The sequence below is a fragment of the Prunus persica genome, chromosome G5 (genome assembly GCF_000346465.2).
Source record: "Prunus persica cultivar Lovell chromosome G5, Prunus_persica_NCBIv2, whole genome shotgun sequence".
NCBI lineage: Eukaryota > Viridiplantae > Streptophyta > Magnoliopsida > Rosales > Rosaceae > Prunus > Prunus persica.
The window spans coordinates 15,168,341-15,193,629 of record NC_034013.1 but is presented as its reverse complement, the minus strand read 5'-3'; the positions used below and the strand labels follow the sequence as shown (position 1 = coordinate 15,193,629).

The 25,289-nt window shown below is 37.3% G+C and overlaps 3 protein-coding genes and 1 long non-coding RNA gene across 7 annotated transcripts; 1 reads left to right on the top strand and 3 right to left on the bottom strand.

Moving 5' to 3' along the window:
• On the bottom strand, positions 2,525-4,463 carry LOC18775823 (F-box/LRR-repeat protein At3g26922). The gene is made up of 4 exons (XM_020563682.1): positions 4,352-4,463; positions 3,364-4,269; positions 3,119-3,268; positions 2,525-3,036 (listed from the first exon to the last, which is right to left on the bottom strand). Exons 1-4 carry the CDS (start codon positions 4,355-4,357, stop codon positions 2,719-2,721), a joined length of 1,380 nt encoding a protein of 459 aa, XP_020419271.1. The 5' UTR covers positions 4,358-4,463; the 3' UTR covers positions 2,525-2,718.
• Positions 9,144-10,635, top strand: LOC18776714. The gene is made up of 2 exons (XR_002271564.1): positions 9,144-9,431; positions 10,282-10,635. It is a non-coding gene; the product is annotated as an uncharacterized LOC18776714 (long non-coding RNA).
• On the bottom strand, positions 10,953-14,213 carry LOC18777652 (TORTIFOLIA1-like protein 3). Its single transcript, XM_007209825.2, has 5 exons — positions 13,256-14,213; positions 13,065-13,173; positions 12,178-12,755; positions 11,481-11,887; positions 10,953-11,397 (listed from the first exon to the last, which is right to left on the bottom strand). The coding sequence occupies exons 1-4, from the start codon at positions 14,033-14,035 to the stop codon at positions 11,489-11,491; spliced, it is 1,866 nt and encodes a 621-aa protein (XP_007209887.2). The 5' UTR covers positions 14,036-14,213; the 3' UTR covers positions 10,953-11,397; positions 11,481-11,488.
• LOC18777842 (callose synthase 10) lies at positions 18,958-21,522 on the bottom strand. Of its 4 annotated transcripts, none has more exons than XR_002271585.1 (7): positions 21,216-21,522; positions 20,695-20,762; positions 20,342-20,505; positions 20,121-20,232; positions 19,861-19,928; positions 19,456-19,581; positions 18,958-19,301 (listed from the first exon to the last, which is right to left on the bottom strand). XR_002271585.1 is itself a non-coding variant. In XM_020563463.1 (6 exons), exons 4-6 carry the CDS (start codon positions 20,220-20,222, stop codon positions 19,086-19,088), a joined length of 444 nt encoding a protein of 147 aa, XP_020419052.1. In that variant the 5' UTR covers positions 20,223-20,232; positions 20,342-20,505; positions 20,695-20,762; positions 21,216-21,522; the 3' UTR covers positions 18,958-19,085. The 4 variants fall into 4 exon arrangements, 2 of the variants coding, with proteins under 2 accessions (XP_020419052.1, XP_020419053.1); XR_002271586.1 differs by having other exon boundaries at positions 18,958-19,258; XM_020563463.1 differs by lacking the exon at positions 19,861-19,928.

Sequence of the window (25,289 nt, the reverse complement as noted above, 5' to 3'; positions counted from 1 at the left end):
GTCGTAGTGATATTAGTGCTAGCTATTTTGTCAATGGGTTAGCCCATATTTTATAGGACCCAATTCTACTTTTGGGCCTATAGATTTACAACGAACCCACTATTATTTATTTAACCCAAAACCCAAATTCTTCATTATAGGCCTTTTAGTTAGAAAAAGATAAACCCGAATTGTTGTTCTCGTTCCAAAAGATAAAAACCCAACCTAATGGACATCATATTGGTAAATGCATGAAACAAAAGAATTTTAAAAAAGGTTCATCATGCTTTATTACAACAGGTCCATAGCTAATGGTTCTTCATGGAGCGCCAAATGGACCGAGATTCAGGGGCCCCTCATAGACATTGATTCCGGCTCCAGCTGCCATTCGCAAAATAACACCCTTATTTTCCTCGCTGCTCCGGTCGATATAGACAGAGCCCGCCCAGTTTTGCATGCGCTTCAGATAAAGAAGTATCTGCATATCCTCTGCTGTGACCACCGGTAGTATTTCAAACTGGGAAACATTGACCCTAAGTTCCTGCTCGTATTCTGTGACCCAATCGAGCTCCTCCTGGGCCATCTCAGACGCTAGGCTTGCACTTGCTGCACGAGCAACGAGCTCAGGAGGGACCGTTCCAGTTTGCACAGCTGAAAAAACAGCATTCACTATCGCCTCGATGATAGCTAATTTGGCTACCTTCACTTGCTTTAGTACAAGTTCTTTTCTCTCCAGCGTGCTTTTGCATTTCATAACCGCAAAGATACCACTCGAATATGTTGGAATATCGTAAGGCATACTGAAAGAAAATACAGAAACAAATTTTAAAAAATTGATATTCAAAAGAGAATATTTAGAAACTGAGTGTTAAAAGTCAAATAATTTTATTTCAAGATTTAGAGCTTCTTCAATACGAACTATAAACAACACAAACTAAATGAGAATAGAGCTTCAAGATTCAAAAGACTCAGAAAGACTCAAAAGACTTAAAAGATTCAAGATTATGCAAAATAGTTAGAGATTTGCTATGAACAGAGCTTTCTGTGCAGATGTATTTTCAGCCAAGCAGAATAAAAGGAAAACAGAGAGACTTCAAAAAATTTAGAGAGACAGATAGTACTGGAGAAGATAGAGAATACCTGAGATTGAGAGCGATTGTGAGCTAGTAATGAAGTTCCGAGTGAGAGAGTACCGGAGTCTGGTTTCAGAGAGTAGTGAAGGTAGGGGAGCGATTTTTGGATTTCATGGGTGGGGGAGAGAGAGACAGAGAGAGAGAGAGAGTTTTCGTTTTTCGTCGATTTCAGGTGGACGACAAAGATGATATATTTTGCATTTTAGAGAGTTTTTCGGATTACAGAGGAAAACCTCTAGCTGAAAAGCCTGAAATACAGAGTGGGACCATCCACGATTTTATAATGCACATGCAGGTTGTCTCTGTTAGAAGCGTAATGGTTTGCACCCAATATTCTCTTCTTTTCCATGAGCTAAATTACTGACTGTTGTACGAAAAAGAACGTCTCTGTTTGTTATACGAAAAAGAAAAAGAACCGAAATCAAGGTTTTTGATATTTAGTGAATGCATAATTGTACGTGTCAATGTGTATACAAAATATGGCTGATTATAATGTTTTGCATAGTTGAATTGTAAAATATTTTTGGAGTTGTGGGGAGTTAGTAATTTAGTTTTTGATCTGTCAATATAGTTTGGAGGGAGTTTCTGAGGGGAACCATTCCCTGGGAATTTGGGGAAGGAATGATGAAGACACGGATTCAGAGCCTATCTATTCTTTGTGCAAGTCAGGTATGATGACAGAGTTAAGATGTAACATTCATGGCTGATGGGCTTGCAAATTTATCCAGTTATTTAAAAAGATTTACTTATAAATAATGTGCCTCTCATGGAAGAAAGTATCTCTCCAGGAATGCCAATGAAATATTACATTAAACTGCAAGACACCCTCTGTAGCCTTCATCTTGGTGTGACAAAACTAGGGCTTGAGAGGTATATATTCACTGGTAAGGCAAGGTGGAATTGGAAACCATCTCCCCGGGCACCTCAAGATCTAAGCAAGCTGACATAATATTGAGAGGATGGAGAACTACATAACAGTTTGCATAAAATGAAGTTCTAAAATTCAGGCATTGATTCTGAACCCTGAAACATTTCATAAAATTAGCGACTTTAGAAGCAAAGCTAGAAGAAAAGCCAGGGCTATTTGCAAGTTTATGTAGATGAAGTAAAACACAAACTGGATGTAGTAGTCATTTTGAATGAAATAACTTAACCCTACATGGATGTAATTAAGTTGGTCAATTAAAGCATTAACTCAAATTAAATAATGCTAGCCTTTACCAGAATACTATATGTACCTAGAATTGAGCCAAATCCAATAAAACACAGCATGTAGAGCGCAGATATTGTAAGAAAAATATGCATACGAAATCATCCAATAAGCATAAGGCCCGTCACCGAGGCCATGCATTTTCATCATGATTCTCAGTCTTTGTTCCTTCTCATATGCTTGGTGGAGTTGGAGAGAGAAAAATAGGTTTCAACACAAACTACGGATTTCAATTTACCAATAAGTCGTTGCTATATTTATTTGACTTTATTTAAAGGTATACCCATGTTATAAAGAAACCAAAAACTCCCAAAGTATTTACCCCAAACGCATAATTAGAAAAGGGAAATAAAAAAACTATAGGTTCCATGTTGAGCTAGCCGCTGCATGCCCTAACTAGAGGCATACAAATTGTACGGTTGACGGAACCATTTGTTTAAGTTGGTGCATAGCATGATCTCTCGCCTCTTCTTCCTCCTTGACATCTTCAATTCTTCGACCCATACCGGTAGGATGGTGCGACCAACACATGACAGGATCAATAACAAGTTTCTCGAGTGCAACAACATTCTCTATGAAGTAGATGACATGCTCAATGACATTTATACGACCACGATACCCTAGTATTTCTACTACCTTAAGGTTATGATGTGGCCATTGAGGACCTTTTCCCACCTTCATTGTCTCCCATGGCTCCCAGCTACCGTATTCCAACTGCACCAACAAATGCAACAAATTTTTAGTGATTGAGTTTAATTTATTACTTGGATATATATATATATATATATATAGCTACCTTAAGCACGAGTGTCTGCAAGGAAGGAGATGCCTTCAAGAAAGAAGCTAAATGATACAGAACGAATGGAGTATCTGGTTGAACTATTAGCTCCAAATGCTTCACATTTGGTAATGTAGGAACAGGGGATGCATACCAAGGACTCCAAGACTGAAAACGAAACACGGATGGATAGTAAGGAACCACATATATCCAACAAAAAGATAAGAAACACAAACACATGATAATAATTACAAAATACTAACCGACATCTCGAGGTGAATACCCAACTTGAGAGTCTCTAGTTGAGAAAGAAGGCATAAAAATGGAGTGAAGGCAAGCCTGATGCTTTCAGGATGGAAAGTCGAAAACTCACAAAAGGATACCTCAACAAGTGACGGCAAATTATTTAGAAGTAATTTTGCCTGGGTCCCGTGATAAGCAAAGGACACAAGGTTTGCGTCACAAATCTCAACACTTTTGAGGCCAAGACAACATCTTATTGATAAATACTTCAATGAAACTGATGGCCGGACAACTCTTAAATTAACCAAGTTTCTGGCACCCCCCAATGATAATCGTTCGAGAGCTCGACAATTGGACAAGAAGTACTCAACAACTTCTTGGGTCACATCAACACCTATCAATTGAAGAACCCTGAGAAACCCAAAACCAGTGTATCCACAAGAGTGCAGACTTGGAATGTCGCAACCAAAAGGCGTCACTTTTTCCTTTTCAAGACCTAAAATTGTGCGGGGAAGGGAGTAGGAAGCTTCATAAAAAGCACGTTGACAGTCCAACAAAAGCACTCGAACTCTCTTTTCCATTGCAAATTGAATCCATTTATCAATGGAACTTGCAAAACGACGATCGAGATGAAAGCAAACCCTGAACTGTTCGACTGAGCCTCTATGTTGTTTCAACACATGGTTGACCCAATTGACATATCTACAACTTTTTTGGTGTCTTACTTCCGGTTCGAGGGCACGGAAGTAGAGCAAATTATCATCATCATCAAAATAGAGATTTGTAGTAAAGCACCACACATAACGCCATCGCTTAGAAAGAATACTAGTAGCTGCTGCTTCCTTAAGAGGCAAGAGAGATAATATGATACCGCCAAGAATTTCTTCTGGCAATTCACTGATTCTATCCACCAAGTTGGAGACATCCTTGACAACAAAACACAAAAACATAAAAAGAGTAAGCTACTGCATTGCAATTATGCAATTTGGGAGTGGGAGTGCTTTTTACCTCCATTGCAATTATGCAATTTGCAGTTGTTGATGGTTACGGCCTTCTGCGACGAAACGAAGTCCGCGTCGAGGCTGCTCTCTTGTGAGACGAACCCTAAATCCGAATATCTTCTGTGCCGTGTCTTATACGTTTTTGTCTCCTTTTATATTTTTTCTTTAAGAGCTTTGGGCCCATCTTCCTTTACTTTTGGGCTCCGCCGTCTTACATGGTATGTGCCAAAGAAAAATCAAAAAGCTTTTTTAAAATATTTTTTTTTAAATACAAGCGATAATCTCAATTATGAAATGAATGGGGTTTCATATAACCAATATGCTATAGAAGTTTGAGCTTGAGACCACTAATTTAAAAATCAAAACCTATTTAAACTAGGCTAGACCATGTTGGTCTTAGTAGTGTTTTAATATGCCAAATTGGGACAATGTTGGTAGGCATAGTTTCTTCATAGAGTTGTTTTTTTAATAAAAGGATAAAGACATTTTTTAATCAAACAAACTTTGAGTTGTAGAGACCATAAAATAAGAAATTCAAATACATCTATATTTAATGTCTCATTGCCTAGTTATAATTATAAAAAATAAAAAATAAAAAAAACTAAAGAGGTGGTATGTGGGATAGATGAAAGGAAAAAAAAACAAACAGAATTCAGTTATGAATAATAAAAGAGAAGAAACAAAAACAAAAAAACAAAAAAATTGAGGGAAAAAAAAAATACATGGTAGGTTGTGATTGAGCCAAATCACTAGGTAAGGAGGAGTTCCTTCTTCTGGGTAAAAAGGGAAGTTGTCCGTTTTAATATGCCAAGCCTAAAAGAAAATGATTCAAACAATATTTCTAAGGGCTCCATTCCATCTAAATGAGCGCAATAAAAATATGAATTCCTAATTTTATGTGGATTTCACTTATATCTTCATTCTTTAATTGAGGTTCAATTACTTATTTTGATTCCGATTACGAATTAGTAAATACATCCAATTACTTATTTTATGTGAATTTATCCTTTTCCCCTTTCTTATCGGCCCCCAACAAAAACAGTTTGATCTGTGAATTTATTGCAATACCAAAACAGATATATCTATGCAAGTGCAAGGTTTGCCACAGGAACAGCGGGTTACTCCCTCCCGCTAATCTATATCGAGTGTATACGCTAACATACACCTAAATAACAAGGAACTGAAAATAATTATATTATGATTTGAGATTCTAGATTTTGTCAAGGTTAATGAAAATCACTTTGTGTCACTATTAGATCCCTAGCCTACCTAGACCATATAAACCCTAACCAATATCTGTATCAAGTAGGCCTTCAGAAAAGAAATTGATGGAAGGAAAGAGCAACTTACACTACAACGACAGTTGCAATATTGGGAAGATCCTCTGCATTCAGGAACATCTCTCATACATATTGTTTAGCCAAACTGAAATTGCTGCATATACACCGCCTTGCTCCATTCAGGAACATCTCTAATGCGGAATTGCAGAGGACATACTGCACATATACTGCCAATCATCTTAGTTATAAGATTTCGGGATAGAGAGTATGAAGGACATATTGTCTCGAGCACTGCAAAGTATTTCTGTAGTGGATCATGGATTCTGAAGCTATTTGCCGAAGTTTCTACAGATACTGTCTTCAAAACTCAGTAACTTACCTACCAGTTGCACCATACATGTCATAGAGAGATGAATTACGAATTCAGGAGAACTGAATGTTGTTTATCTTTTATGCACTCAATTTTTTTAGCAAATAAATATCTTATGTGCTCGTTTTATTCATAGAGAAATATTATGTTGGATAATTGTATGGGTGACCATTAGCTCAGAAATTGCTCCTTTACCATAAACAATGAAAGGAAAATATTATGAAACAATTGAGTGAATGCTGACCTGTCATTCCTTGCATAAACAGCAAGCATCATGCAGTAGCACATGACACTGGGCAATATTCCCGAGGCTTTCATCTCTTGGAAGTGCTCCTCACACTCATTAACAAGACCTGCAACGCAGTAAACACTTAAAACTGCCTCAAGGGTCCATTCATCATGATCACATCTTCTCTTTTCCACCATATCATGAAACAAAGTCACCACCTCTTTAAAATACCCACCCTCCCCAAACACCTGTATGAGAATGTTATATGTAGCCGGATAATTGGTGGAGCCATGAAACTTAAGACAGAAGATTTCCGTGCATTTACTCTTTTTTATGTTTTCTTCTTTTGTTAAGAGCATGTACAACTCGGCGGACCGCATCAGTGAGTTGCCACTTGAAATTCTGGCTAGTATAGTGTCTCTCTTGCCGCTAAAGGAAGCAGTGGCTACTAGTGTTCTATCAAGGCACTGGCGGCATGTGTACCTTGACACTTGATTTTGATCCCGAGAAAACTTTGTTTGGCTTCACATACCTTAGTTGAACGTTACAAGACAAGAAAAGTCGTAGGTACGTCAACTGGATCAATCGTGTGATCGAGCAACATAATGGCCCTAACATCGAATCATTTAGGGCTATACGATAGTGAAACTGCTGCTCCAGGGTTAATGATATCTCAACTGAGTTCGCAGATAGATGCGGTTGCAACTTGTGAAATGAATTCAATTTCGAATGGGACATATGAGGGGAGCAATACGCATGGGGTACAAATGATGCTCTTAAGGTAAAGGGATGTGTAACACGCCTAAACCAAAGGTTGGCAATACGCATGGGGTAGAGAAGAACCAAGAACAACTGAAAGTGATGCAGCTACATGGTAGCCATATTCAAGCACCTGCCTTTAAGTCCTTTCAAAATAAGAGGAAAAGAGCTGCTAGATATAGGAGGAGCAAAGCTCCCTCATGCAGGTATCTTCCTCATCAGTTCAAGCAAATGCACCAAGATCTATCCTGCACCATTACTTCTGCTTCTTCAGTCAATAACAATGTTCTCACAGATAATGCTTCCAAGAAATATGAAAATGAAATTCGAAAAGTCACAGAATCCGTTTTGACCCCAAAATTACTCTCAGATACAACTGAAATGAGTACACGGTCCAGATGCTCTAACGTAACTGACAATGATGCAGGGTTTGTTAGACCTTGTAGTGTTCAGAAGGCAATGGACAATGATAAGATGATCATTGAAGAATCAGAATTGACCAAACAGGAATGTTTATCTGCAGAAAAATTGGAGATTCTGGCTTGCAAAACAGATGTTGAGAAAGATAATAGACCATTAAATAAGTCGGATATGAGAGCATCTGATTTAGATGGTGGCACTGCTAGTCAACCTGCAGACAATAAGTTTCTTAAATATACATTCTGCAGAAAGCGCAAGAAGGAGACATTGAGCAGCCCTGAAAGGTTGTCCCTTCTTGACATTGTTTCTGTTTATCCCTGATCTCCTCAAAGCTGATGGTTTGAGCAGCCTGAAGTTTTCTTTGTTTACAAATAGAGTAATTGCAAAACACTTTGCTGTGAATACAAAATTATTTGCATTTAGAGATCTTTGAATACTTTACTTCTTTTGGAGTTGGATGAGAACTGTAGAATGCTACTTACTAATACCCTACGCATATTCTCTTGCACAGCTTATATCTTTGTCAGAGAAGAAGTGGTGGAAATAGAGATCTGGATGGACTTTGCTTAGGAATGGCAAGGACATTGAAGTTGAATTATAAAGAAAATCAGATACACTGCCTCTGCTATAAAGATTCCAAGCACGGCTTTGGGTCCGGAAAAATTGATAGTTCCATTGTTGAGGAAGAAGTGTAGATCCCTCTGAGTTAGTAACATATGGGGATTATGATGTTATTTAATACATGAATTGAAGTTGAGCATTGTTATATTTCTACTCTCTTTGCATTCTTATGAGTTCTGTATAACTACTATAAGAGTTTGTGGCACTGTTGCCCATATTGTATTGCAGCATACTAGTAAATGATTATAAGCAAATTTCCATCGGAAATGTTCCTTTGTATCTTTACAAGTGCTTTCTCAATTATCTCCATATTAGTTCACCACAAGTATGGTTATTGATCAATGATCCTAAATTTCTCTAATTAATAATACCTTTGATAAAATAAAATGTCCAAATCCAAAATAAAAATAAATATATTCATTAGTTACTTCAATCGAAATTCAAAACACAATCTTCAGCTGATTATCAAATTGCCAAAAAGAATAAATCATATTTCATGTTGTGATTTCAAAACTGGCATTTGTAAGTTCAAATTGCCTCATTTTCAGTAAAAGGTAGTGTCTTTTTTTTTTTTTTTTCCTTTTCCTGTTCAAAAATAAAAGAAAACCAACTTTATATTAATTTAGAGTAGTTTAGATTATCGTTAGTGTTTTTTTTGTCAAAGAGATTATCGCTTATATATATATAAATAAGCATTTATTTATGGGTTGGGGAGACTAATTGGGTTTGGGTTTGTGCCTGGGCGCTATGCCATGCAGTCCACATATTGGATTGTGTAGTAAAATCGGCCCAGGCCCTAGGCGGCCTCTTTTTAAAAAAAATATTTAAATCGTATAGCCGCGCGGCTATACTATTTAGTGTTCGAATATATTGAAAAAGTATAGCCGCTCGGCTATACGATTTAATATTCCAATATATTGACATAGTATAGCCGAACGGATATAATATTTAATATTCGAATATATTTACATAGTATAGCCGCGCGGCTAGACTATTTAATATTTACGAATATATTACCATAGTATAGCCGCTCGGCTATAATATTTAATATTCGAGTACAAGGTCGTGTCTTGTTTTTTTTTTTTGGTTTCCTTTTCCTCTTCAAAAATAAAATAAAAACCAACTTTTTAATGTTACTGATAAAAGGGCTAAAAGCTTATTACTTGAAGTAGGAAGGAGGAAGGAGGAAGGAGGAAGGAGCTTACAGACCTCAGATAGGCGAGAGACGATAGCAGCAAAAACTCGCACAGGGAGAGAGAGAGAGAGAGAGGCGATGGGGATAGTGAGCAAGGCAGGGGATTGGGCATTCAAGGCCTTCACTGCGGGCTTGGGAATCACCACCATATACCTCACCGCCACTTTCTCTGCAAATGTCTACAAAGGCCTCGTTTGGCACAACGCTCAATCGGTAACACTCATCTCTCCCTCTCTCTCCAGCTAGGGTTTCCTGTTACTGTTTTAATTATGGTGAATTGTTATACCCTGTGATTTTTGTATGTAGCATGAAAGATGGTTCATTTCTGTTTCACTCGATTGTGCATGACAAAGATTATCAATTGTTTTGTAGCGTATTCTTGGGCTTGGTATCAAATAAGTTTCTTGGAATTATCTTTCCCCTGTGGTGTTTGAACAAAATCTAGAATATATTGAAACTATTTCCCCTAAATCTAACCTAATTTCTTGGCATTTATTGCTTATTGATAAAAGATGTGGGCATATATTTATAATTTCTATGATCTTGTATAAAATTATTGATAGCCTTGCTGTTAATTGTAACTTCAGAAGATGAACAACCTCAGCAGAAATGTATCTGTTTGATAAAGTTTATGCATCCCCTACTTTCATAAGATAAAAGAGATCATAGTGCTAAAAAAATCCATGCACACACCAGATAATGAGAAAAGCTGCACAAAATTGAGGAAAATAAGTCAAAATCATACGCCATGGCATGAATTTTGTGTAACATTTGAGTGCAAAATAAGCCAAGAAACCAGTCTAGCAATCACTTTGATGATTGAAATATGCAGGAAGGCCTCAATTGCAGAGAATAGGATTCTGGTACTTGTGTTTGAATTGCTCAAGTATTCCTTTTCATCAGATTGTGAAAACAGCTTTGATGACAACAATATATAGCTTGATTGATGTTTTGGTGTTTCTAGCAGATAAATGGTGTCGGCTCATAATGTTTTCGTGGTCTTCATGTTTTAACTGTTTTGTGTTAGATCCCTAACTTAGATTTTCTTCTTTCTTCTGTGCAGAAAATCGAAAAAGAGCAGTCTGCTGAACAAGCCCCGTAGTTTCTTGAGTTTTCACGGCTGTCAGGGATCTTCTTGTCCATGAAACTTAGATTATTGATTTTGTGTTTTACGTTTTATGTAATTGAATTATGAGTTAGAGTTTGGACCTAATTAACGCCTCTCAGTTAGTTGGCATCACTTCCAGATGCTACAGAGACGTTTCTGATTTGGATATGACATTTTGAAATACTTCTCTAGGTCCATTATATTGGTTGGATATACAAGTTTATTATTTGTTTGATGGGATTTTACCCAAATATGTTTTGTATTTTCATATTTATTGAATAATTATTCCGATGTGGAAAAGTCAGTGTCTTCTTTCTTGTAGTTTCTTAGGTAACTTATAAAAAATCTCGCTTGGTTGGGATTTTGCGATCTGCACGACTTCTATTTATTATGAGTGGTGATTTCCCCACTCCAATTTTATCTACTTACACTCCATTTTATAACTAAAAAAGGAGTGTAAGTGGATAAAATTGGAGTGGGGAAATCATTACCCTTTATTATTAACGCGGTGGAGGGGATTCAAACTTAGCTCTTTGCCCATTTTAACATTAGGAAGAAAAGTACCACTCAACAACATTAGAAAGGGCTCATTACCGCTAAATATAACATAACATGGGACTAAGAAATTATGCTCCAACAGGCAGTGCCGGTTCGACTAAGAAATTATCAAATATTAATCGCTCTTTCAGAGCAAGTAATAATACGTGAGAAGTAAGAACAAAGATACAAAATGAGGCCCCAACTTAAAGGAATGAAAGCCCTACTCCTCTATACACAATATAACCTCCTCTGTACCAATAAAGTGTGGCATTTGGTAATAAATCTCACTTCTTTGAAATCTTACTTAAAATAACAACGTAGGATGCACTTGAATTAAGAGGATACATAATTTCACATCTTCTATTAATCTTGTAAAAGACTTCTGTCGGTAATACCCAAAATGACCTTTGCACATTTTTCTTAAGGCTCACACATTGCCTTATCATTTCATATCTGTTGTGTTGATAGCACGCTCAGAACAAACTCAAAATTTCCAGCTGAAATTATGCCACAGAGAATGCTAAACAGCAACTGGGGAAAAGGAATTGAAAATTAGGTTATGGTTTCAAACTTGGTATGAATTCTAAAAAGGTGAGGAAACATTTGTACAATACCTGATGATTCAACTGGTTGATATACCCCTCGAGCCACTCTGAATCTCTGCCAACGGATTTACAATGAACCCACTCTGATCTTGGAGCCGAAACCTAAGGTTCTCCAACATCAATGTTTCAGCATTGCCATTGTCATCAGATCTGTAGCACATGGCTGCTGCCGGTGCAATGCCCCTGGAATTAGGAAACCTTGAGGGTGAGTACCTGCTTTCTGTTTTCCTCCAGAACTTGGAGCTCCAAAAATCACGACCAGGTAGAAGGCAACATGTTCTGCTCCGTGAGTCAATTTTGGTCATCCTTCCACTTGACAAAGCCAAATCATATGAGATCTCATCCAGTGCTAGCTCTAGCCCATGCACACGTGTCTCCAAAGAGCGCATTCCATTTTGCGAACTACCCATGAATCTCTAATGTAAGAAGTGAAATGGAGAAAATGATTAGAAGCAGCAATACATCAAAATGCACCACAAGCACAAAGATGAGTGCTTGCCTAATAAGTAAGTTAATGAAGATATGCAAGAATTGTTATATAGCTTTGGCAAATAAAAATGAACAATTGACTCTTGTATGAAATATAGTAACACACTTTAGGTTTGTCACGGATTTCACAAAATGATGTCAGAATCACGTCTAACATGACTTCTTCTTAACAACAAACCAAATCATAATATAGAATTTTCAAGCAGTGGAAACAAACCTGCACGAGATCAAGTAAACTGGATTGCTGCTTTTCAATCTGAACAAGTTGACTGCGGATCAGGGATAAATCCTCACATTCTCTGTGATTCTTATGGATATCCTCAGTAACATTACTGACTATAACTGTAGAATCTGGGGTATCCTCTTGACAGGGAGCCACACGAGATCCTGACCTTGAACCCCCAAATTTGTGCACTTTGCTATCAGAACTCTTATGGAATAAGGCCCGTTTTGTTTCTGGCTTCGAAAATCTAGTGTTGCCATTGGTTTTTCTTTCCTCATCCCTCTCCTTCAAACCATCATCAAAAGCCCCAGCCGATGAAGGAGCACTAAGAGCAGCAACCTCAACGTCCCAATCTGAAGGCTTCTTATGGTCTGTCTTTCGAAACATTCCTGGATTCTTTTTCTTGTCATTGCTCTTCAAAGGGCTTCTCTTCCTAGCAGTGGTAGCATAAGAACTATCAGGTGGAGTTGATCTGCATGCCAGGATAGGTTTCTTCTTCAATTTAGGAACTTCAGAACCAGGAGCATCGCAGTTTCTGGACACAGCCGGGTGGTATCCATCACTTGCATTCTCTGAACCCCATCAAAAGACCCAAATAAGAAAAAAAAGCTTACAAAGAGGACAATCGAATCGAGCAAAGGCAACATATTAAAAATTAGAAAAACTATTTATCCAAAGAAGTCTCATGAACTAAACTGACCATCATAGCATGGATCAAATGCAACATAAGGGAAGAAAATATTTTAGAAGTTCCATTCTTTAAGCCAGCTTAAAGTAGTACCGAATAATTGAGTATTATGATACGAGAGTTGATCTGAACCACCATTAGAACTAAGATCAATTAGTTGTCAATTTGTATAAGCAATCAAATATAGTAATACCTTTGGAAGAAGCATTCGAAGGAGGCGGCGGCGAAGCCTCATCAGAGAGATCAGGAATCTGCTTCCAGACCTCCACCATCTGATTCATAACCTCCCTAACACCTTTCACCTATTACAGCACATTGACAAAATAAACAAAAAGAAAAATACAACAAAAAATTATATTTGGAAAAAGGAAGAACAAAAATTACCTTATCGAATTTCCGATTCTCGAACGTTCTCAAAGACCCAGCTTTGAACTCAGACAGAGTGTCTCTCTCCACAACCGCCAACTTGGCCAGCGCTTCCGCCGCGGCCTTCCTCGCTGCCCAGTCCTCGCTGCTCAAGAACCCCACAAGGCAAGGAACCAAACTCTTCAAAGCTCCCTGACCTGACGCCCCGCCCGACCCGATCACCGACCCGATTAGCGTCAGCACCGCCGGTTTCGCCTTAAACCCGTCGTACTTCATCAGCCTCTCAAGCCTCGGCAACAGCCTTGCCAGCTTCGCCGGCTCCGGGTCGGGCGCGGCGTCAATGCCCGAGGCCAGGCAGAGAGCCGACCCGATCTGCGAGTTCGGGTCCTGCTCCGTGAACAGCGCGTCGGTTAAGGGCTTCAAAAAGGAGCTGAACGGAGGCTTGGTGACGTGGCAGGAGAGCGAAGCGACGGCATTTTGGCAGGCGGATCGGACGGCGGAGTCCGGGTCGCGAAGCCGCTTCGTGATGTTGCTGAGCATTTTGGAGAGATGCGGCGACAGCGAATCGCCGTGGGATTCGGAGAGGACGGTGATGAGGTGGACGCATTGCTTGCGAACCGGAGACTTGTCGGAGGCGTCGGTGGATTGGATGCAGGAAAGGAAAACAGGTACGCAGCTCGGTTCGAGGGTCCGGGCGATGGACTCGAGCTCCGAAGCAGCAAGAGAGTGAGTGTCGCGGTCGGAGAGCTTCGTCAGGCACGTGAAGACCCGGTGCTTGAGGTTTTGCGCGGGAGGCATTGTGCTGTGCTGTGGTGGATGGGCCGGTTTTTTTCAGTGATTTCGGGTCGAGTTTACGGGTCAGGTGGCGGAGCTTCCGGACTCTCCAGCAACATTGCCGGAGTTGACGGTGGTGATCTTGCGTGTGTTCGTTTGGTCGGTGTAACAGATAGACCTGTTTTCGAGTCTCTCTGCTTTTTAAACTGAGAGAGAGAAGGGAAAGAGAGTCGCAAGCAACACGGATGTTTTAGCTAAGTAACGCTAAACGGCGTCGTCTTGGTTAGAGATGGAGTCGGCAACGGTAGGTAAAATGGCATGTTTACTTAGCCGTGGATCGGGAAACTAGTTGATCTCATTCCTAATTTGATTTGAGAATATCTGATTATGGATTTTAACGTAAAAATAAGTTGAAACTGAATTATAAATCAGGAAACTAGTTGATTTCGAGAATATTTAATCACATATTTGAACTCAAAACACATTTAAACACAAAATATAAGTAAGTATTAGAACTTCTATACTTATTCAGATAAGTAAAAGAGGAGAGATTCTCCAATAAGTATTTAAGTTAAGAATTAGTTACATGCTTCTAATTTTAGTTGTTGGATTGCATCTACGAGACTACCAACACATTTAATGAATACAATTCAACGATCAAGATTAGAAACATGTAACCAATCATTAACATAAAATACTTATTGAAAAATCTCCGAATAAAGAGAGTAATAATGACTGGCTTAAGGCGAAGCTTCCTAATTGTTTACTTCACTCAAGGATGGTTTAGTCATCAAAACCATTGCTGGAATTACAAATCATACCTTAAACTTGCAAAAACTGAAAAGTTGACGATTGTATCGTAACTGAAAACTAAAAAGTTGGTGATCAGATGGGGACGCTTTCATGTGAGCTCAACACTGTGGTAGGACTTGATTGGTCCAAACTCAGAAACTTTTAAAAAAGGAGGGAGCGTGCTCAGGTGGAAGCAGGACCACGGTGGTCCTCCGGAGAAACGGAAGGAAGTAAATTTTAGTAAATTAGGGGACACGGGTGCACGTGAACAATTATAACACGGCAGTCAATGCTGGGAAAACTTTGGGCCAACATTAAGGTGTCACGTGACAGCTGCGGGGGTTAATTATGCCAAAGTCGCTGTGCGTACAATCAAGCTCAAGCGGCTTGTTCTCATATTTTTACTGCTCAAAATGATTAAACTACTTGTGTGTGGTGTTTGTTATTGCGATTGTGATGTGGTCTCTTTTTCTTTGTATATAAGCGATATTTGAGAGCGGTGATTCGAACACAAAATATCATATATATGAGTAATTACTCTGAGCAAGTCGGTCTTGCTTGTGTTACGTATTAATATCGTGAAAGTTTTAGTTTACCAATTCATATTAAAGAAGCTAATTAATTAACCAAAATATTGATTAATGCTTTTATTTGTTCACCTAACGAATAAGAGGTTGAACCAACTCTTTTTAGAAGTGGGGGTTGGAGATATTTATCTTTTTAGTACAAGGTTGAGCTAATTGGAAAACAATTAGTGGACCGGCAAATCAAATCAGTAAACATGCCATTTGTTAATTAAAATGGATGGGTGGGCCAAAAAATGTGTGCTCTAGAACTAGAACCCTACTCAAAATTTGTGGGTCTCAGTCAGCTCTCAACCTTCCCTTTACCTACCTACTTGTTTACATTTAACCAAAGCTTAAAAGGTTTTGTTATTAGAGGGAAATGAAGCAAATCACTGGCTGAAGGGCGATGATTGTCGGCAAAGAAAAAGGAAAATTGATGATGAAAAATAGGATAAATGGGCAATTTTTGTGAAATTAACTAACTTGCAATTGGCTGGAGATTTGGCAGCTTGGCCCTGTAAGGTTTGACCACATGGCCATTCAAAGTTAGATGAACAAAAGGACTGAAATATTTATTATTGCCTTATAAATATATGAAATTGTGAAATATTTGTGGTTCAAATGTATACAACACTCACCATTGTAAAAGGGATTTTGGGATTTTGGCGATCCCTAACCGACATGATTTTCATTCACAAAAATGAAAGTAACCATCGTTGTACATAATGATATTTGATGAGGTCCTATATTCAAATTTCCCCTTCGCAAAATATATGAAGTTTGACCGGCTTAAATCCCATGTCTCATGCAGAAAATTAGGACCTGGTCGTAGCAGAATTGAGTGAATTCTATTTGCAGGGTGCAGGCCATGTGCAATTTGGTTGTATGTAGCGCGACACATAACATGAAGTTGAAAGCTCAAAACATGGTGTTTTAGTGTAGAAGGAGCAATTGACTATAACATTTATGAAATATTATAACCATTCAGAGAATAAGGCACATACTGCCAAGAAAAAAACATTCTTTTAGTTGGGTACTGCATTTTGTTTGCCACGTGGTGTTATCTATGTATCTTTCATGTATATATATCTCGATTTGGCCATACTCACATGTGATACAATCTTATAATCATTAGCATTTCCGTGCATTAATTTAGTATAGAGATGAAAATCATTCAATCCTTAATGACACCACAAATTAGGAAACCGTAATTCAATTATTTTACATTGAGCGAGACCTACGATATAAGACTCGCGTCGTGTGAGAAAGTTGAGAAACGAAAAATAACAATTATGAAAAGAAATTATGAGATGTGGAGAAAATTCCAATGAACTTTGTTGTATGATTTTGATTTTGGATAGATGGGTAGCTTAGAATTGAAGAAAATACTTTAATTCTAGTGCGGGTGTGCATGTTTCAGGATCATCATGGCATGTGATGAGGACTCAAATTAATTTCAGTGGCATTATAGCATCATGCCTTATTTATATAAGGTGCTTTAATTTCAGCATATCATAGGTCCACATGCAAGGAAGAGGACAATCATGCGTTGGCCCTTGCCTTTCAAAGAGAGAGAATATAATAAAGGAAAAAGAAAAAAAAAAAAAAAAAGAGGTCTTTTGGCATCATATTTGGGGTTGAATTATTTTCTTCATTTCTAGGTATAGTTGTTTGACTCGAAAAACAATTCGTTTGTATAAGTGGAAAATCATTTATGCGTACGTGAGCGATTATCTTTAATACTTTCCATTTGATTTACTGCGTAAAATTCCAATCTCATATTTGGTGCCTTGAACTATCAAAGATCAATGTCACTCGAATTTAAGGTTTCTATCAAGTCCAACATTATCTTTAGCACAAAAGTGCGACGTTTTGGTGATTGCCACTTTGTAAATTGGGTTAGAGGACCACAAGATTGTTTGATATGCGTAGTCCAAACTTCAAATTGGCAACTCCAGCCCTTCCACATCAAATAAGAGATACAACTATAGTCTTAGGTAGAACCCCACATAATGAGATAGATACGCATGATATATTGATTTGAACAGGGTTGGTTGGGTAACAACAAAATTCTGTGGTTGGGTTTGAAATTGAGAGGTGAACTAAATAGAACAGGGACAACTCAGCACCTTTTTTTATATAATTAAAATGAATTGGAACTCCAAGCCAGGTCAAGCTTACATGAATTCTATGGACACCCAATAAGTGATTTTGGACACCCTATTGGAAACCTTCTCCTTCTTGGGATTAAACCGATAGGGTTTCTGATTTCCATGTGTTTCGAAAACTTTGTTTAAATCTTGGCCCAATTAGAATCTTCCAAATAAGCCCACCCCGTTTTGTTCTTAGCATGGGCCAGAAGGAAAGAGAGGAGTTCAATGATACACCCGTGTAAAACTAATATTTTACTGAGGAAATGGAAAACTTTTACTCAAATTAAAAAATAAAATATGATGTAGACATGATATAATTCCCACTCTGCACCTGAGTTCGAATAATTGGTTTTAGAAAAAATTTAACGCACTAAGAACAAATTAGAAAATAACAATTGACTAGTTTTGAATTTTTCCTTCCAAATAGACTGTATAATATAACATGCTAAAATAGTCCTATCAATGAAAAGGCTTTTTTTAAATATGGATCGTTTTTACTATGATGGCACTTTCATGGGTGAGAGATATTTGAAGCATTCAATTCTTGTTAAGAGTGGTTGGATATTTTGGTCTGAAGTAGGGTTCTTACTCTGCAGCACAAGGTAAAGTTGATCTCTTTTACTTTATGCCCCTAAGGTTTCATCTCATGCTTACTGTTCTCAGTTGTTCTTCATCATCTTTGATGCCCTGGAAATTGTAGATCTCAACTTTTTCTAGTTATTAGGCATTTTTTTCAAACTATGGCTCTGATTCTTCTAAAAGGGGTACTTTGTCCCTTCCTTGAACATGAAACTGATATATAATTAGACATAACCCATTAAAAATCAAAGAACTAACATGGTTTGGAGTTCAAAGGATTAGATGGAATCAATATTGGAGTCAGTAATTGTTGACCTAAGGGGAGTATTGTTTTTTTCCAGACATGAGTTAAGGTCAGTTACATATGACAATGAGTCCGTTTATTTGAACTAATGTTTACATTTCCTTCCTCGTAGATTATCCTAAACTCTTTAAGTCCGTTCCTTTGAACCAAAGTTCGAATCCCACTCCCTGTAGATTATATTAATTTAGAATAGTTTAAATTATCGTTTGTGTTTTTTTTGTGGTCAAAGAGATTATTGCTTGTATATATATAAGCATTTATTTACGGGTTGGGGAGACTAATTGGGTTTGGGTTTGTGCCTGGGCGCTAGGCCATGCAGTCCACATATTGGATTGTGTAGTAAAATCGGCCCAGGCACAAGGCGGCCTCTCTTTTAAAAAAAATATTTAAATAGTATAGCCGGGCGGCTATACTATTTAATATTCGTGTGTATGTAAACAGTATAACCGACATAAGTTTTCACTAAACAACATAAGCACCAACCACATATAGACGACACAAGTTTTCCATGTAAATATTCTTTTTACATATGCCTGATATTAGATGTTCAAATTTCTTGAAACTACAACTTAGTTTATAAATATTTCAGAAACTGAACAATGCCTCAAACTTATGTTTTGGAATTATTTGCTTCACAATATATTGAAGAAGCTAGTAAGGCCTTAAATGTGGAAAACCATTCACTCAAAATTTAGATTTAAGTAAATGGAAACGTAACAGGTGTAACAAATAATGACATGTTCATTCACATGAATACAAGAAGGATAATCAGTAGCCCATGTAACAATAATGACATGTTCACTCACTGGATCAGCCTCAACAGGTACACCAAGCTGAGATTGTGCATTTGCAACTGTAAGAAGAACATTTTCTCTCTGATTCGTTACATTGTCTTTCTGAACAATTAACCAGAACAGTTCTCAAAAGGGATATATTACATACGCATAAGAACAGCAAGTGGAATTGAAAATATATGCGTAGTGTTATATTTACCACACCACAAAACTGCAGATATAATTAAGCTTATGGAAAATGTAAGGAAACACAAACCTGAAAACCAAACACACATTCCAACAGATCAAACATGTCAGCATCTCGTTGTCCAGATATCTCAATAGCAGCAGGAAGTCTGGGGAATTGCTCAGTATACCTAATTGCAGATATTGCACCTCTCACCTGATGAGATTAGCCAAAAGTTCAGAAATGTTAGTCACAAGTAAGTTTAATGATTCGACAATACAATACCTACAAAAAAGCTGCATCACAGAGAATAAGACAAGTTTCACAACACAAAAGGCACTTTTTAATTGTTGTTTGCTATTTATGAAAACCAACATTAATCTTTTTTGGATTATACATAACCAAAGATAGATAAGATGCAAAGCGAATGTAACAGAACTCTTAAAGGAGATGAAGAACATGAGGCATGACATATATAATTCAGGTCAAACTTACTTCCGGGAAAACTCCAATGGCATTGGTCAATGATGGTGCTTCAAGAGGGCCAATATTGTTATCATAAACTGAAGTTAAAACAATATTGAAGAAAATAGTTGGGAAGGTGAACTGATATAAGTCAATATAAGATCAATTTTAGTATAGTATATAAGGTCAAACTTTGCCAAGTGCAAAGGATTTTAGAGACAAACAGGCTTTCAATAGTAAACCATTTATTGAACATCACATCCAAAAGTAGGAGGTAAAAGGAATAACACCTCCTCCATAATAAGTCTTCCAACTCCATTTGGATCTGCATATTTGCTAAGTGCCTCCATCACCTCAACTAAAGCCCTCAAGGTAGCAATCATCTTTTTCATTTCTAAATAACTGAGCTCCAATATGAAACAACAACAAAATTAACAAATAACTTATTGGGAAATCATAACAACAAAAGAGGAGGGGAAAGGTCTATTAAAGCAAAACATGATGGCCATACTCGCCAAAGTCAGCACTAAAAGTTCCAGATTCACGCCATCTTTGTTCCTGTCTCTGGATATCATCTACTTTATGTCGTCGTTTGTACCGCTGGTAAAAGTCCCAAGGGTGCTCAATATCACGATTACGATCTATTTGACCCCCATCTCTTTTTGCAAATTTTTGCTGAAACAAAAAGCCGAATACTCATAACTTACTATATATTACTTATAAGAAAGGAAAAAAGAAAAGAAAAGAAAATACACTACGCACAACCTATCTTATAAACATAATAATGTCACTGTATCAGTAAACATGACACTAATAGCATAAATAGGCTCATGCACAAATTACCAATCACTAATTAGAGCTTACCCAGTCTTAAACTGAAGAACACCTCAACCATCACTTTTTGGATCCAGATTTTGCGCCATATTATATGCCTGCTCACACACCAAGACCCGAATAATACAAATGTTGTCAATACATAAATACTCCAACAAGCATACAAATATTCTAAACAAAACACATACTCCAGCAAATACACCATCAAACCAAACATTGCAGCAATTAAACAAAACAACAAAAATTGGTTGAACAGTATACTGAAATAGTTTTCTGAAGCAGCAAATGCTACTGAATTAGCAGCATAGTATAATTCCCGACTTTTCTATGTCTTTACAATAATTCTCAAGATCAATTAGCTAAACTTAGCTCAAGAGCTTAAAGTTTATATTAACACATCAACCCTTAATGCATGTTTAAAATTTGAACTAAATTGTAACCGACTATTTTATGCAAGGCAGAAATAGCAACAGTTAGAATGGCACTACCAACAATTGAGCACTGAAAAAAATCAACATTAATTTTAAGATATTCAAAATGAGAAGGCTTACAAATCCTGTAGACGTTGGGGTCCTCAGCATAAATCGCATCGGCAGCTTGTAAGATCGCATCGATGTTCGTGGTCTTTCCCAGCGATGGTGGGACAGCGCCGGCGATTCCACTAGGAACCCTCTCGTGGCCTTGGCCGGAACTTCTGAGCTGCTCAATCATTAGTGTGGCCCGCACCAGCCGCTCCCAATTGTCGTAAACCCTAGCCATGTCTACGAGGCCGGCTCGGACGAATTGGAGCTCTAGATTTGAATGAAAATGGCGGACGCCTCTTAATCAATATTGACTCGGTCCGAGTTGAATGCTCTGACTGGGTGAGTTTATGTAAAAAGAATATATTGAAAAGTGTTGTAAATAATATTGGTGAAGCCCACATAAAGAGAAATGATGGGAGAAAAATGATGGTGTTGAGTATGGTAGTCAAAAGAAGAAATGATGGTGTTAGAAGTGGAATGATTAGTCAAAAGATGAAATTATAATGTTGGGGAGAAATCATTATGTCTCCATTAGAAGCCTTTTACTTTGCCTATAAATAGGCTTGCTCATTCACTTGTAAGACACACCAAAAATGAAGAGAAGAAAGAGTGAGGAAAGAAAGAAAGGAAGATAAGGAAGAAAGAGGGTGAGTAAGTAGAGAGAAAAATAGAGTTGAGAGAAATTTCTCCAAGAGAGAAAAATTAGTAAGCCACATATATTGTAAACACTAAAGTTGTAGCCATATTATTTTACATAGTGGAAAAGTTACTACTGCTGCTCTCCGGGGACGTAGGCATAGCCGAACCTCGTTAAATATTGTGTCTCATCTACTTTACGTGCAGCTCAATATTCGCACATATCCCAGTTATTTTATAACACGTTATCAGCACGAGAAGCTCTCAGGTATAATTTTTGTGCTGCACTATTATTTATACTACTAACCATTGTATATATATATATATATATGAAAAGTTGATGGTAATATAATATGCTATATCTATTCATTTTTCTATTACTAACCACTAACAAAAATGGACCCTTAGTAATACTAAACATATTATCAGTGGGAAACCGTTACTAATACTAACATTTTTCTTATTTTATTCGGTGGTGGTTTTAACCCCATATTTATTTTATTTACTGTATGATATAGGTTTATTACCCATACAAGCACGTTTACTTTATCGCAAATTTACTTTTACTTAAAGTATGATGTGGAATTAACCCTCATACTTTATGAAATTTACTTTACCGCACATTTATTTTATTTACTGTATGGTGTAGGTTTATTACTCATACAACAGTATTTATTTAAAAGGGTGGTGCGGGTTTATCGTCCACGCCTTTACTTTTATTTAAATGTATGGAGCAGAATTAGTGCCCATACAAGCACGTTTACTTTATCGCAAATTTACTTTTACTTAAAGTATGATGAGGAATTAACCCTCATACTTTATGAATTTACTTTACCGCACATTTAATTTTATTTAAGATATGGTGCGGAATTAACGTCCATATAGCAAGTAATTTATTTTATCGCACATTTACTTTTACTTAAAGTATGATGAGGAATTAACCCTCATACTTTATGAATTTACTTTACCGCACATTTACTTTTACTTAAAGTATGATGAGGAATTAACCCTCATACTTTATAAATTTACTTTACCGCACATTTACTTTTATTTAACGTATGGTGCGGGTTTATCGTCCATACAAGCAATTCATTTACCAATAATTTAATTTACAAGCAATTTATTTTATGGATTAATTGTGTGGTATGATGAGTTTTTTTACAAGGATACAGATCAGAACCAGAAGTTTCTTGATCCTCATCATACAACTACATCAGGACTTGAAGATCCTTGATGATGATATTGATATGAGAGCTGGCAGTCTCTCCAGTACTATATTTGTAAACATGTGATCGGACTTGAGGGCCCTTGATTCTTGATATGTAAATAAGGACCTGGGGTTCTTTAAATGATGTAACAGTATTATATTGGTTAATAGTGCCGTACACATGAAAATAACTGTATTGGCAAATGTACTGTACACATAAATAGTGCCGTATACATGAATAGTGATGTATGCATAAATATTTACCATTTTGGGTAAACTGTCACTATTCAAAAGGAAACCTGCAGTTCCTTAAACTCATGGATGAGCAATTAAATGAGATGCCAGAAGTTCTTCAAGATATGGACAATTATGTAAGGGCTTGAAGTCTAGAAATATGTGCAGAAAATTGTAAAAATGTCCATACCATGAGAATATGTCATTTTGGCTTGAGGTTCAAAATGTAACAGTGTTGAGAACCTGAAGTTCCAACAATTAAATGGACAACCCTTGAGATATTATTGCAAATTGTGGTACGCCACATATTTCTTTGGCATAAGAGAATGATGAATTTAATAAAGTTCGATTCTGTTATAATCGACACCTCAAGGAAGAAATATATTTTGTGAATTCCGGTTGTTAAGAATACACCGTGAAATGGATAATATCAGTATAAACCTCAAATGATGAATTGAGGCTTCCCACATATTTTGTTATATCTGGGCCGGAAGCACATGGATTCAAATATATGAGAAATCCCGAACTTGAGGTTGTGGGTATATAGTAGTTAATGCTCTTCACTACTATATTGTGATATTATCATGGCTTTTACTCAATTCATATTTCATGTCCATTTGAAAAGGGCAAATAAATTCTGAGTTTGTGTTTAGCCGAGGCCAAAAGTTCCATACGTTGAAATATGAAATTTGGGAGAGTCGATGTGGTTATTTGAATCTATAAGGCACAAGGTTCCAAACCGTCATTTTGAAAAGACGTAAAAACCACAGGTGCAAGTTTAAGAATGTGCGCAATTATTATAACAGGAACATACAACAGATAGATTTTTTTTTCACCTGCAATGAAGGTGCAGGCCCTGTAAAATCTATAAAATTACATTATGTTATGGAAGCCTCTGAAGGAAGAGGACGGCGCCTCTTAAGCTTAGCCATGAGCCTCTCGTGGTCTCCCAAAATTCTTTCATTTGAGACCTGCAGCATGTCTAGCCTTCTCAGTGTATCAACAGAGTACGAACTCACCAGTTTCAACAAGGCATTATTCTCTCCTTTAAGTTGAGGTTGAGACTCATGAAGCATTCTTTGGAGAGACGAATTTTCAGTTGTTAACCTCTCAACCTCGTTTGCTCTGGCACGCAAACGATCAGCCATGTTAGAAACAGAAGCAGCACTCTGAATGCTAAAAGCCATTGAGTCATCAATAGCCTCTTCCTCAGATCTCCCTGTCAACAACATTTCATCCATTGGAATAATGAAATTCCTAACTACTATGACAGCAGTAGCATCATCCATCATCACAGAATCATTAACTGTGAGATGACGATTTTGGGATACAAAGGATGGACGCCAAACTTTGGCATCACTGGTTGTTGTGGGAGTATCATTTAAATTGAAATAATTTGGGCAAGAAGAAGAGGAAGCCATTTTTAAGAAAGTTTCGAAGAAAGTCTTAAGAAAACTAAAGTTTCAAAAAAATGAAGGAAGTTAAGTTGAAACGCAGTTGCTCCAATCAAGTTTTGCAAAGGCAATATCTATAGGAGGAAATATGGCTACAGTTTTTCAGGATCCCAATATCTTTTCGGATCCCCATATTCTCTTTTTCTTTCCCAGATTCCAAAACTTCACGTGGCCTCCATTAATGTTTGTCGGCACTTTCGGCGTTTTCAAAGTATTATTTTCGTCAAAAGTCGATCTTGCTTTGCGGATTTCACGGAGCTATTTTTTCAAAAGCACCCCGAGAATCTCGCAATTTTCTTATGGTTAATTTGAAATTCACCGGTTCTACCTATTCCTCTTATTTGTGTATAAATATGTTACTAACGAAATTTTCTTTGTAGAAGACATCCAGTTTTCTCCATACCTAGTGATGCGATATCTACTTATTTTTCTTATCAGTGAGCACTTAATATGCCCGAGAAGCAAGACTATCTCTGATCATCCATTCAGGAAGCGAGACTATCCCTGATCACGTTTCCGCCACATCAGGGAACTGTGAAGGCAACCTTATGCTCTAATCTCCGGAAGTTC

Excerpts from the sequence above, each read along its gene's own strand:
- LOC18777652 (XM_007209825.2), bottom strand. The coding sequence starts at position 14,035 with ATGCCTCCCGCGCAAAACCTCAAGCACCGGGTCTTCACGTGCCTGACG. Across the intron at positions 13,174-13,255 it reads AGAATCGGAAATTCGATAAG|GTGAAAGGTGTTAGGGAGGT; the intron begins GTAATTTTTGTT and ends GTGCTGTAATAG. Across the intron at positions 12,756-13,064 it reads TTCGAATGCTTCTTCCAAAG|AGAATGCAAGTGATGGATAC; the intron begins GTATTACTATAT and ends GATGGGGTTCAG.
- LOC18777842 (XM_020563464.1), bottom strand. The coding sequence starts at position 20,222 with ATGAAAAAGATGATTGCTACCTTGAGGGCTTTAGTTGAGGTGATGGAG. Across the intron at positions 19,582-20,120 it reads GAAGACTTATTATGGAGGAG|GTGAGAGGTGCAATATCTGC; the intron begins GTGTTATTCCTT and ends TAATCTCATCAG. Across the intron at positions 19,302-19,455 it reads AATGTGTGTTTGGTTTTCAG|AAAGACAATGTAACGAATCA; the intron begins GTTTGTGTTTCC and ends TTAATTGTTCAG.
- LOC18775823 (XM_020563682.1), bottom strand. Across the intron at positions 3,269-3,363 it reads GTATTCACCTCGAGATGTCG|TCTTGGAGTCCTTGGTATGC; the intron begins GTTAGTATTTTG and ends TTTCGTTTTCAG. Across the intron at positions 3,037-3,118 it reads TGCAGACACTCGTGCTTAAG|TTGGAATACGGTAGCTGGGA; the intron begins GTAGCTATATAT and ends TTGTTGGTGCAG.